This window comes from Schistocerca cancellata, chromosome 6, assembly GCF_023864275.1.
Source record: "Schistocerca cancellata isolate TAMUIC-IGC-003103 chromosome 6, iqSchCanc2.1, whole genome shotgun sequence".
In the NCBI taxonomy this organism is placed as follows: Eukaryota; Metazoa; Arthropoda; class Insecta; order Orthoptera; family Acrididae; genus Schistocerca; species Schistocerca cancellata.
In genome coordinates, this window is record NC_064631.1 from 669,815,915 (window position 1) to 669,830,334 (window position 14,420).

Below are 14,420 nucleotides of genomic sequence, written 5' to 3' on the forward strand. Positions count from 1 at the left end.
ATTATTCCTTTTATTTGTTCGAGTCTGTTATCTACTGAATACCTACAGTACACTCAGCAGTTATTTAATTCTTCCGATGGAAAACAATATCCTTGCAGAATGAGATTTTCAGTCTCCAGCGGAGTGTGCGCTGATATGAAACTTCCTGACAGATTAAAACTGTGTGCCGGACCGAGACTCCGTCCGGGACGCAGTTTTAATCTGCCAGGAAGTTTCAATATCCTTGCTATTGTAATGCTTCTTAATTTTGTTTATGCGTATCTCATAAACGTACAGTCCATTTCAAGGCAGTATTGTCTCATATTCAGGAACTCGACGGGGACTATCAATCGAAATACCCCTGTAGTTTCTTATAATCTACGCTCTTTATTTATCAAAGAGGAAAAGAGTATGGGGGGGGGGGGTTACTTTCGAATACTAATGGCGGAAAACAGTGGACATATCCGCACACTTCTCTCCTATTTTATAGAAGCTGCTTCGTCTGTTCTAAGTGGCTACCTGCAAAATCCAGTAACCTCTTCAGTGATTACAGCTATTTACGGTAGTATTAAATTGAGCCAACCTTCAGTAGTTCATAAGGAAGCAAACATTCACTGTTATTGGATTTGAAATGCTCCGCCATAGAGAAGCAGATATATTCGTGTATGCATGGCATGTTGTCACGAACAACGAATGTAACTTACAGCGGACTACAGTCTTAGTGGTCATAGTAGCCGGTCTCAATAGGCAAGTCTAAAGTGTCCAGAATGGAAGAAATACGTTCGCCTTACCCACTCAAGTACAGGGTTATTACAAATGATTGAAGCGATTTCATAAATTCACTGTAGCTCCATTCATTGACATATGGTCACGACACACTACAGATACGTAGAAAAACTCATAAAGTTTTGTTCGGCTGAAGCCGCACTTCAGGTTTCTGCCGCCAGAGTGCTCGAGAGCGCAGTGAGACAAAATGGCGACAGGAGCCGAGAAAGCGTATGCCGTGCTTGAAATGCACTCACATCGGTCAGTCATAACAGTGCAACGACACTTCAGGACGAAGTTCAACAAAGATACACCAACTGCTAACTCCATTCGGCGATGGTATGCGCAGTTTAAAGCTTCTGGATGCCTCTGTAAGGGGAAATCAACGAGTCGGCCTGCAGTGAGCGAAGAAACGGTTGAACGCGTGCGGGCAAGTTCACGCGTAGCCCGCGGAAGTCGACGAATAAAGCAAGCAGGGAGCTAAACGTACCACAGCCAACGGTTTGGAAAATCTTACGGAAAAGGCTAAAGCAGAAGCCTTACCGTTTACAATTGCTACAAGCCCTGACACCCGATGACAAAGTCAAACGCTTTGAATTTTCGGCGTGGTTGCAACTGCTCATGGAAGAGGATGCGTTCAGTGCGAAACTTGTTTTCAGTGATGAAGCAACATTTTTTCTTAATGTTGAAGTGAATAGACACAATGTGCGAATCTGGGCGGTAGAGAATCCTCACGCATTCGTGCAGCAAATTCGCAGTTCACCAAAAGTTAACGTGTTTTGTGCAATCTCACGGTTTAAAGTTTACGGCCCCTTTTTCTTCTGCGAAAAAAACGCTACAGGACACGTGTATCTGGACATGCTGGAAAATTGGCTCATGCCACAACTGGAGACCGACAGCGCCGACTTCATCTTTCAACAGGATGGTGCTCCACCGCACTTCCACCATGATGTTCGGCATTTCTTAAACAGGAGATTGGAAAACCGATGGATCGGTCGTGGTGGAGATCATGATCAGCAATTCATGTCATGGCCTCCACGCTCTCCCGACTTAACCCCATGTGATTTCTTTCTGTGGGGTTACTTGAAAGATTCAGTGTTTAAACCTCCTCTACCAAAAAACGTGCCAGAACTGCGAGCTCGCATCAAAGATGCTTTCGAACTCATTGATGGGGACATGCTGCGCCGAGTGTGGGAGGAACTTGACTATCGGCTTGATGTCTGCCGAATCACTAAAGGGGCACATATCGAACATTTGTGAATGCCTAAAAAAACTTTTTGAGTTTTTGTATGTGTGTGCAAAGCATTGTGAAAATATCTCAAATAATAAAGTTATCGTAGAGCTGTGAAATCACTTCAATCATTTGTAATAACCCTTTATATATACAAGTTACGGAGTGGAACATTGACGTTAAAGAGTGGAACATTTCCGTGTGAAGCAATTGTCATGAGATTCTATAGCCACTGTCTGGTTCACGAAGAGGTCGCCTTTTATGTTTATGTTGCAGACGCCCCGACAGATGCGCCGCTGATCTCTGTGGAGCGGCAGCGGGACTTGATCGTGGCCAACTGCACGTCGCGACCTTCCGTGCCGGCCGCCAACATCTCCTGGCTCATCAACAGCCACCAGGTGAGTCCATCACGTACCTCGTAACGCAGTTGTAGCGAACCACTAAACCGTAAGTGAATATTCCGCGGAAGGCCGTAATGAGGTTCTAAAACACAGGTCAATATCAATCCATATTGAATTTTTGTCATTTTCCTTTGGCAGTGTAACCAGACAGACGTATGTACTTCTGTCATGTGATCTTGTAACTGAATTTTCAGCTGGTGAACCCACTATTGAGCAGAAATTTAGACTTTCCTTAACTCCGTTTTCATTCGTCGTATGTCAAGGCAGTGATTCCAGGCTATTATGTTTCAGTTGCAAGATAAGAATCTCGTGTCTAGCTATGTACCGCCTCCTAATGTCCTCTTCATATCTCTGTTACCTTTAAGCGCGTTTTTAGGGTTCTTCCATTAAGATAATTGTAGTATAAATAAGTTAGCATGTACTGGTCACGCCCAAAAGGGGAACAGAACAATTCGAAAATGAAGAGGGACCATGAAATGAGAAAGTAGGCATTGCAATTTGAGCTCCTGGTAGTTATGGTTTTCTATCCAAAAACTGGTTTGAAGTAAATCTCTGTGTCTGTGTTGCGAATGTCTCACATCTGCGTGACAACTACAACTTCCATTCATTTGAAAATGTTCGTTGTACTTCAGGCTTGGGCTCCCTTTACAATTTCGATATAAATACACATACATGTATTGAATAATTATGTATTCCTTGCTGCCTCTGTTTGTATCCTCTCAATTTATTCTGTCTTTTTATTAGCTTTTGCCACAAAGATATTTACTCCCTGACTGAATTCATTACCTTTACAGTGGCTTCTTATCTACGTCTTTTCAGCATTCTTCTGTTAAAGTTTACTGCAAAACCTTCTGTACTCCTCACGTCTGTACGTTTTATCACCAATGCTTTATTTTCATGTAAGGCTGCACGATGTTTTCAGAAAGGTTATCGCAAGAGTTACGATTGTGTTCGATGTTAACAAATTTCTCTTCTTCATAAAAGTTCCTTTTCTACCGCCAAACTCCGGTCAACATTACTAAAGACGTCGTCAGATACTCTGTTGCCTAAGTAGTGAAGCTCATTAACAATTTTTTCACGTTTCCCATTCAGCATCCCTCAGCACCACCTAATTTAATTCGCCTGCACGCCTTGTTTTCATTTTTGTTACTGCTCATCTTAAAACTTCTTTTCAAGACGCTATCCATTCCATTCAATTGATGATCCTAGTTCCTTGTCGTTTCTAATTTTATTTCTTCTCTCTGGTTTAACTACTTATTTGTATCTCTCGTTCACTAACTTGACTGCATGATGGATGTACAGATGGACTGACCTTCGGGGTAGGCTATAACCGAGTCTCACTGCCTTTTAAACCACTGTATCTTTTGACTCTTTTAATGTTTCTGTATTAGTGATGTGAGTGTGGATATTTCGTTCTTCAGTTTACCTTCTATTATAAGTATTGCCCCTCGGTTTTCTCATTTCTCCTGAACCAAAACATATCAATTCACTCCATTCTACTACAGATATTTCGTGTTTGGCAACCATAACTTATTAAATGGATTGTTATGTATGGAGGCCTGTTAACCTGTATTTTTTTGGAAATTGATTTATTACATTATTTTAGAAGTCCTAGCGTTTTTCCTCTGTCTTATTCATGGTGCATGTCGAGTAGTCGTTATTGGTTTTCTCTAGGGTATCAATAATTCCGAAAGACTTCATTTACTGCAATCCTTTGTTTCGAGTTATTGCTTACGAGTTCTGTAAATATTGTTCACTTCCTTCATCATTTTTGGAGCTACTTGCAGTATTCTGTTGTACAACTGGTGTAAGTCTCAGCATTATGCCTGCTCGGCGACGACAGTGCCTTTGCTAAGCTGTTCATGGTATTTCAATAGCACGTCTGTTTTCCTGTTCATCATTGGGTATTCTCCTGCATAACATCCATTTTACTGCATTTATGACAGTTATATATTCAGCAGATTACATATCTTGTTCATCTAATTCGGTTATAGGAGAACAAATTTGTGGGCTATAAAACACATAAGTGAAAGTATGAAAATAATGTTCCGCATTTACTTTGACTTATGACGTGGGAGGAAAAGAAGCTTTATACAGTCTCTGTAAAGTTCCACAGTCGAAACATTAGTCAAGAACCACTGACCTTATGATGCAACAGACGGGGTGTACTCTACAGCGAGGATTCTAAACAAGTTTGCACATGAAAAATCAATTCAGATTCCAACTACAAGTGCGTGAGTGAGAAGATATGACGAAAAGAAGCTATATTGCCAAAAACTATTTAAAACTTCTTGCTTATAATTATAGGTTTCCTTCTTGGTAATATTGGTAGTTTATGTAATGCCCTCGGTTTCCAACTACTAAAATACATTGACAATAACGGGTGATTTTCGGAACCCGATGCATTAATCAACAATACTTGAAAATAGTAATAAATTAAAGAAATGTTAATTTTGGAGAAAAGTTTTCATATACTGCTATGACTTAATTAAGTAAGATACGATGCAAAAATTTCTCTGAATGAAGTTCCTGTAATTAACGATTTTTAACAATTATATTCCTTCAGTTAAGAAATAACAGAGATTACATCAACGGAATTTGACACGTAGCTATTACATAAAATACAGAAGAAACGCTTATGGATAACATACCTTTCATTCTCAAAATGCTCAAGCAGAAGCGTTATATTTTGGCAAGCAGCTATTAAATACTATAATATAAAATGCAGTGGAAAATATTTTCAATTATTATATATCAAAAGGATGTGAATCAAAATATATTCAAAAGAGTGATGATTCGTATTCCGCACATCTTTGAATAATTGCAAGAATTCTTCAAATAGAGATACTAAAATTGTGATAAACTCTGTTGTATTATAGTTTTCTGAGATAATCTTACAGAAACTATAACTTTTTTGGGGTACGGATTTCTGAAGTAGTGCATGTGTCTTTGCTTGTTATAAGGAACGAAAATTTTTTTAATGGAAAAAGCGAAATACAAAAGCTTATCAATATATGTTACCTCATTTTCTCTTCACAAATGTGCCAAATCAGTGACATTAGCTTACGAACTGTAAATGTTGAAAGAAATATCTCATTTGAGACTTTTCATTAGAGATATTTTATTTAGAATCTATAACGTGCATTATTTCTCCATACGTAAGCAGAAACTAATTATTGTGTTACGTAACAAGTATGGAATCTTTTCCTTAGGAGGAGCAACTGATCTAGTGTAGCATTCAGATGGCACCTTTCAATACCCGCGAAGTAAAATGTAATGACCGAACGGTTTTGTAAACTCACCCCAATCCAGGAACAGTAAACACGATTTGATATACTTTTACTTACCAATTAAGTAACAGAGGGTAGAAATTAATCTAACAGGAATGTCATTTATTTTCGTACGATTCACAAAGTTGTGCGGACATTTCGTAGGAACTTTGAAGGACTAACAGTCCTCCTGTTCAAGGCACTTACATACACTTCTGTTTAACACTCCAACAATGTTACCAAGTTTCTGTTAGTACTTGATTGAGTTAATAAGGGAGTGCGTGATCTTTGTTGGAGGTCCTTCACAAAAGTGTGTATCCAGGGTGTTCAAAAACTGCGTGTCCAATCTGACAGATATTACAACAGATGACAGCAAATATATTTCGTACAGCAACCAGGTGGCGAAAACACGTAAGTGACAATTAAGCATGCATATGTACTCCCGTAATGAAGAAGGTAAACGGCAAGGGTCGTAGTTGTCAACTCCATGACTAAGGTGTGCAATGTGCTGACTGTTGTTTGCAAGAGCACCTGCTGATCTTGTGGGCTGAGATACTTCTGCGTATCAGACGAAGGACGTGATTGCAGAATTTCGTGGTCACAGATCAGTTTTTGGCACTTGGCGAAAAGCCCGGGAAGGATGTATAAATTGGCCTACGAGGTCCACGGGCCTCATCCCATTCTATTTCTTTCTCCGGGGATACTTGGAAACCGAAGTGGATTCTACTCTTTGCGAGGGTACGAGATTTTTCAGATATTTTATAGCCAAAATTAGGAAATGAATAATTTCGTTGAGTGGAATTGAAATCTCGTACTAATTTTGAGTATAAATGAACAAGCTTTGTTTTTAGAATCATACACATTTTTTGTTATCCAGGATAATCGTTCAGAATATAGAGTTCTAATCATTATGTAAGAAGATTTCTTTGGGGACAAGTCCTTTTTTGTGTATTTCATCATCTGCATGAGGCATTTCGCGTGGTTTCCGTGGCGTTACAAAAGAAGTAAAGAGGTACTTGGGCCTTAACGGGCAATGTAGTCAATGGAGGAAAGAAACTTCTGCGCCAGCCACGTAATACCAAGGATCAAACGTTTACATCAATAATGTATATGTATTGTGGAAGAGCAACAGTCGTTATTCGTTACACAGAAGGTCTTCTTTAACAAGATATTTACTGTCTAACGTATGCTGCAATTAAAGGCGCAATAAAAACCTTAAATTACAAGAACTGCCAAATCCTGATTTTTAGTAAAAGCTAAGTTATTATACAGATAAGAAGAATAATTAACAAATAGGCAGGCTACTCCGAGCTGAAGAACGCAAAGAGCTGAAAATATAAACGAAACCTGTGGACTTTGAAGACGAATTTTTTGTAAGAACAATTTTAGCAGCGACAAACATGCAGAACACCCACACATTTTCATTCCAACACGCGAAGCCCTGCTGCGTTGATACCGTCTCTGTGCTGAAACGCACATTTGTGAGATCGATCAGAAGAATAAAGGACAGAAACGCTTTTGTTTCTTCCATTCTCAACCACACGCGCTGGTCTCCTGGATACTGCAATAATGTCTTTCCAGCACCTGGATGCTTAACAGAATTTAATTACAGCCTCCGAATCATAACATCGAATTTTGGAACATCCTGTACAGCTTCATAAAGAAGTCTCCCACAGTGCCTTACGCTTATTTACATGACACTGCTGTTGAAATCTGAAATGTTGTGTCTAGGAATCTTGCATGCTCAGTTCGCTAGACAAACAATCAAACAGTGAGTTTTATTACAACAAGACAACTACAGATGCTTAACCTCGATAAATGTGTCGCAAACAAAGGGCGACATACAAAAAATCAGTCTTCTTTAGAATAGACAAACGCAAGTCTGTGCTACATAGAGATTTTCTGATGATAGAAGCTGCGATGCGTCGGCTAACGAAGTGGCTAACGTAGAAGCTGCTATCGAAGTGGGCTGCACCAGTCGGGCGAGGCGCTTATGTACTCTGCATCCAGGGGACGCTGCTGCCGCGTTGTCCTCATGGAGGGAGGTCGGTCAGCGTGCAATTGGCTGACCTCGTCTCATGGCCATCTCTTCTCTATCCTTCCCAACTGGCGTGTCGGCCCTGAATTTACGCCGTAACACCAGACAGCAGCGTTCCAGCAGGACTTATTACTTTTCACACCCTATCCATATTCGCAGAGAGGGCTGGTCGCATAACGGCTCTCTCAAGGGCTAGGGACTTTTCAGACAAACAGTGGGCAGGACGGTATAGGAGGAGCAGAGGGTGTATCATTTGGGAATATCTGGAAGAGATTTTTCAGTTCCGGCATTTGTGGAGATGGGAACTGTTTTCAGTTTAATTTACACCAGGCAAAAAATTTCAAGCACAGTCTATGTAAACTTATGGGTGTTAATGTGTTTACAGAATAGAGTCGATAGTGGTCCGAGTCGAACTGTGAAGATAATTACTTACATCAGCCTCTGTACTCGAGTAATCTGTCTGTGTACCGTTCTGTATGTTACTCTCCAGCGTCACGTTATAAATGCTGCGTACCTCAAAGCCACAAAGGATTGAGGAAGAAAGTACCATACACTCTATCTGAGAAAAAGCGAAATAGCCAGAAGAAATGGTTGGACTTCACTAACTACGGACACGTGCACACCACCCGAGGCTATGTCAGCGATTAGAGAAGCAATTGCCTGTGGTTTGTGGAACGACCGCCAGGATGCTTAAGTGACGACCGCGTTTAATATTGTTAACGGGCCCGGGTACGGTGTGTAATGGGAGTGAAGAGCGTCAAATGTTGAGTGACCAGTATGCGTGAAATGGAGATGCGGCGTACTCGTCTGAAGAAGCGGTACTTAAGAGAGTCAGAGTGGGCTCTCATTGTGGGTCTCCATTTAACGGGCAGGTCGAATCGTGCCGTATCCTTATTTGTGGGTGATTCGAATGTGACTGTGGCCCAATGTCCGATCGCCGGCGGACGAGGGACATCATACTCGCCTTCAAGATTCCGGCCGACCACGTGTCACCACCACCAGAGTGGATGGCCATTTTGCGCCAAGCACATGGTAACCCTTCGCATCTGGGCCTGTCGTACGATAGCAAGTAATGGATTCCCTGCAATATTCCGTGTCATCAAATGGTTCAAATGGCTCTGAGCACTATGGGACTTAACATCTATGGTAATCAGTCCCCGAGAACTTAGAACTACTTAAACCTAACTAACCTAAGGACAGCACACAACACCCAGTCATCACGAGGCAGATAAAATCCCTGACCCCGCCGGGAATCGAACCCGGGAACACGGGCGCGGGAAGCGAGAACACAACCGCACGACCACGAGCTGCGGACATTCCGTGTCATCACTTAAAAATTGGTCGGACACTAGCAGAAGCTGGATTACGGAATTACACAGCATTTGTGGTGGTCCTGTGATGGGGAACGATATATTGTTAATGAATGGCGTCGCGTTCTTTCCAGCTAGAACTCGCAGTTCTGTACTATCCCTTCTGACTAACGTCGACCCGTACCGGTACGAGGATGTACCATTCTTTCCATATTTTGAAGAGGCAAATTCACAGTACTGTTACTCCTGGTTTCAGGTCACGGCTGGTAGTGCAGCGGATAGGCACTTGGTGCAGGGAGTGGCAACCGACCCTTAACATAGACAAATGTACTGTATTGCTAATACATTGAAAGAAGGATCGTTTAATGTATGATTCTATGATAGCAGAACAAACACTGGTAGCAGTTACTTCTGTAAAATATCTGGGAGTATGCGTGCGGAACGATTTGAAGTGGAATGATCATATAAAATTAATTGTTGGTAAGGCGGGTATCTGGTTGAGATTCATTGAGACAGTCCTTAGAAAATATAGTCCATCAACAATGGAGGTGGCTTACAAAACACTCGTTCGACCTATTCTTGGGTATTGCTCATCAGTGTGGGATCCGTACCAGATCGGGTTGACGGAGGCGATAGAGAAGATCCAAAGAAGAGCGGCGCGTTTCGTCACAGGGTTATTTGGTAACCGTGACAGCGTTACGGAGATGTTTAACAAACTCAAGTGGCAGACTCTGCAAGAGAGGCGCTCTGCATCGCGGTGTAGCTTGCTCGCCAGGTTTCGAGAGGGTGCGTTTCTGGATGAGGTATCGAATATATTGCTTCCCCCTACTTATACCTCCCGAGGAGATCACGAATGTAAAATTAGAGAGATTAGAGCGCGCACGGAGGCTTTCAGACTGTCGTTCTTCCCGCGAACCGTACGCGACAGGAACAGGAAAGGGAGGTAATGACAGTGGCACGTAAAGTGCCCTCCGCCACACACCGTTGTGTGGCTTGCGGAGTATAACTGTAGATGTAGATGTAGACCTATGAAGCTGTGACGACACAAGGATGCGGTATGGACAACCTGCGTCCTAATGAGTTAGCTCTAAGTAACATTATGGTGGTGCCGTTTTTCAGCAGGCCATTGATCAGCTGCACAGTGGCAAGTGTCTGTATGAACCCCCTACTAGATCTTCAGTTAGCCACGTGACCAGCAATATTCCCAGGTCCGCCTCCAATAGAAAATTTGCAGATCAAACTCGGACGTCAACAGTGTCCCAGTGGCAGTATCCAGTATATCAGGGACCAGTAGCATCCGTTGTGGGTCATCTTGCTTAGAGAGGAGATGCAACGCCTGTACCTCAACCTTCCCAATCGAATGAGTGCATGCGTCTAGGTCAAAGGGATGAAACGTCACGCTGATAAATGGGATCACACCGACAAATTCTTTGTAATTTTCTTACGACAGAAAATATAAAATTGCAGTAAATGACGCAGGCGAAAGGAATTACAGGTGACTAAAAATGAGATGGCAAGTAATCAAACTGGCTATGCAGGAAACAGTAAAGGACAATTGTAAGGATTTAGAAGAATACTTCACTACGGCAAAGATAGACACCGCCTACAGGAAAATTATAGAGGCCTTTCGGGAAAAGAGTAGCAGCTGTATGAATATCAAGAGCTCAGATGGAGAACCGGTCCTAAGTAAAGAAGGGGAAGCTGGAAGGACGAAGGAGCTATAGAGTGTCTATACAATGGAAATTAACTTGAAAGCAGTAGTATAGAAAGGGAAGTGAGCATGGATGTAGATGAGATGGAAGATGCGATACTGCTTGAAGAAACCGACAGAGCTCTGAAAGACCTAAGTCGAAATAAGGCCCCAGGAGTAGACAACATTCCATTGGAATTACTGACAGTCTTCAGTCTGGTGAGCAAGATGTACGACACAGACGAAATACCCTCAGACTTCAAAAAGCATATAATTATTCCAATTCCAAAGAAAGCAGGTGCTGACATACTAGAAAATTACCAAATTTATCAGTTTAATAAGTCACGGGTCCGAAATAGTAGCTGGAATTCTTTACAGAAGAAAGGAGAAACTGGTAGAACCCGACCTCGAAGAGATTCCCGAGAAATGCAGCAACACGCAAGGCAGTATAGACCCTAAGACTACTCATAGAAGATAGGTTAAAGAAAGGCTAATCTACATTTGTAGCCTTTGTAGAGTTAGAGAAAGCTTTTGACCATGTTGACTGGAGTACTCTATTTCAAATTATAAAGTTGGCAGGGGTAAAACACAGGGAACGAAAGGCTATTCACAATTTGCGCACAAACCAGTTACAGATGTCGAAGGGCAGAAAAGGGAAACAGTGGTTGAGAAGGGAATGACAAAAAATTGTTGCCTACCCCGATGTTATTCAATCTGTATACTGAGCCAGCAGTAAGGGAAGCAAATGAAAAATTTGGAGTAGGAACTAAAGTCTAGGGAGAAGAAATAAGAACTTTGAGATTTTCCGACGATATCTTAATTCTCTCAGAAACATGAAAGGACTGGGAAGAACAGTTGAACGGAATGGACAGGGTCTTGAAAGGAGGATGTAAGACGAACATCAAGAAAAGCTAAACGAGGATAATGGTATGTAGACAAATGAAATCAAATGATGCTGAGAGAATTAGATGAGGAAACAGGACATTTAAAGTAGTAGACAAGTTTTTCTATTTGGGTAGCAAAATAACTGATGATGGTCGAAGTAGAGAGTTATAAACTGTAGACTGGCAATGGCTTGAATGATGTTTCTGAGGAAGAGAAATTTGTGAACATCGAGTATAGATTTAAGTGTCAGGAAGTCCTTTCTGGAAGTACTTGTGTGGAGTTTAGCTATGTGTGGAAGTGAAACGTTAACGATAAATTGTTTAGACAAGTTTTCGATATATCGACATAAAAGTTTTCTGGGTTTGGTACCGCGTCATAATGTAAAAAACTACTGCTGCTATAGAAAAGCCAACGTTTCGGCCACGATTACAGCGGCCTTCTTCTGGGTCTAATGGTGCGTTCTAGCTATGCAGTGTCCTTTATATTTTGTTGTTAGTGTTCACTGCGCATGCCATTACGTCATAATTTTAAAAGGTAGTTGGTTTATTGGTCACTTAAGGAAGAAGGCTCCACCAAGGACAAGGTGGATGCATTACACACTGCAGGTGTTTACAAGGTGGAATGCGAATGTGGAGAGGCATACATCGGCGAGACTGGTAGGCCAATAGCAACGCGCATTCGGGAGCACGAGCGTTACATTCGTCTAGGGCAACACAATAAATCCGCAGTGGCAGAACATCACCTTGACTGCGGAAAAGAAATAAAACTCATCGTAGCCTGTGTGTTGGCCAAGCAGCCAACCAAGACGAAACGCAAAATCAGAGAGGCCATCGAAATTCTCAAACACCCTAACAACATGAACAGGGAGGATGGACTCAGGCTTGCCCCATCTTGGCTGCCAGCAATCAGAGCCCAATAGACCGCACTGTCAACACGAGGCACGAGCACTACCGGCGAGTAACTGCCGCCGCGCGGCCGACGTCCAGCAGCTGGTAAACACACAGCAAACTTCTCATTTGACGGTGTCCACCAATCATGGCACATAACACATGAGCCAATGGACAACAGAGGTCATGTTCTCCCTCCACCGCAATAACCTATCAAAATAATGTTCCCTCCCCTTCTTCCTTAAGTGACCAATAAACCAACTACCTTTTAAAATTATGACGTAATGGCATGCGCAGTGAACACTAACAACAAAATATAAAGGACACTGCATAGCTAGAACGCACCATTAGACCCAGAAGAAGGCCGCTGCAATCGTGGCCGAAACGTTGGCTTTTCTATAGCAGCAGTAGTTTTTTTACATTATGACGCGGTACCAAACCCAGAAAACTTTTATGTCGACTGACTCTGGCCGCGGAAGCCTACGCAATTATATTTTCGATATATGATTCTACAGACAAATGCTAAAGATTAGACGGATCGATCACGTAACTGATGAGGAGGTCCTGTGAGATTTGGGTACAAAAGTAACTTGTGCACATGCTGACTACAAGAGGGATATGTTGGTCTGACACACACTGAGATATCAAGGGATCACCAGTTTAGTAGTGGAGGGAAGCTTAGGGGGTAAAAATTGTAGAGAGACCAAGAGATGAATGCAGTAAACAGATTCAGATGGATGTAGGTTGCAGTAATTACTACGAGATGAAGAGACTTTCACAGGATAGAGAATCACGGAGAGATGCATTTAACCTACCTTCGGACTGATAACCACAACAACATTGTAATCACTGAAGTAACTTCACATATAGATCCAACCCTAGGACTTTCAGAACGTTTCCTACTGCATTTCTATGTACTTCATTTTCTTAGACAGTGAATTTACTACGATAGTGGCCACAGGCATTGCATTCATGTCGACGAACGGCATAGTTGTGTGTTTACCCTTAACCGTATATTCTTTACACTTCTAGGTGCGTCCACAATGCATCAACTGTTGCTGCAGGAGTACCTGAACAAGCAAGTTGCCGACCGACCATATCCCAGACTCGTTCGATGGATGACATGTCAGGCGAATGGGCGGCCCAGGGAAGCAGGGATACCCGTAGTTCTTCGAAGAAGTCTTGCACATTCCTTGAGGCTTGCAAATTCCTTGCTACAAGCGGCTGGGGGTTGTCCTGCTGAAACTTGGCACGTGGAACGGCCGGCAAGAGGGGCAGTGCCTCGGGATGTGAAACCTCCCTGATGGAGCGGTAGATGTTCAGACTGCCCATAAGGCGCGAGAGGAGAAATCCTGTGTTGTAGGCAATGGCATCCCAAACCACCACACTCGCCGTTTCTCTGTTATTCCTCTAGTCAAATCAGTCTCCCTGATTGCTTTTCACCACGACTTCATCGAACGCATATGCGGGCATCGCCGTAGGCCAACTTAAGAAGCGGGACTAGTCAGAAAACACATTGTGCCTGTCAGTACGCCAGTGTGAGCGTTCACATGCCCTCACAGTATTCGTGGGTTCTGGTCAGTGGAAGTTGACGCAATAGAATGGTTCTACTTCTACGGTGTGTGGCGGAGGGTACCTTGAGTACCTCTATCGGTTCTCCCTTCTATTCCAGTCTCGTATTGTTCGTGGAAAGAAGGATTGTCGGTACGCTTCTGTGTGGGCTCTAATCTCTCTGATTTTATCCTCATGGTCTCTTCGCGAGATATACGTAGGAGGGAGAAATATGCTGCTTGACTCTTCGGTGAAGATATGTTCTCGAAACTTTAACAAAAGTCCGTTACGAGCTGCCTTTTGGGACGACATATCATGAAAGCGGATGCTGAGCGTCACATGATTTATATGCAGCGCTCTAAACAGCCTTGCCTATCTCTTCCTGTGTCTGTGAAACTTGTAGGAAATGAAATA

General features: G+C 42.5%; 1 protein-coding gene across 1 annotated transcript in view; it reads left to right on the plus strand.

Moving 5' to 3' along the window:
• Nucleotides 1-14,420, plus strand: part of LOC126191119 (uncharacterized) — an 885,930-nt gene that overhangs the window by 770,221 nt on the left and 101,289 nt on the right. Inside the window, exon 4 of the mRNA XM_049931861.1 lies at nucleotides 2,252-2,373. Coding sequence (XP_049787818.1) covers nucleotides 2,252-2,373 — 122 coding nt within the window. The remainder of the gene's footprint in view (nucleotides 1-2,251; nucleotides 2,374-14,420) is intronic.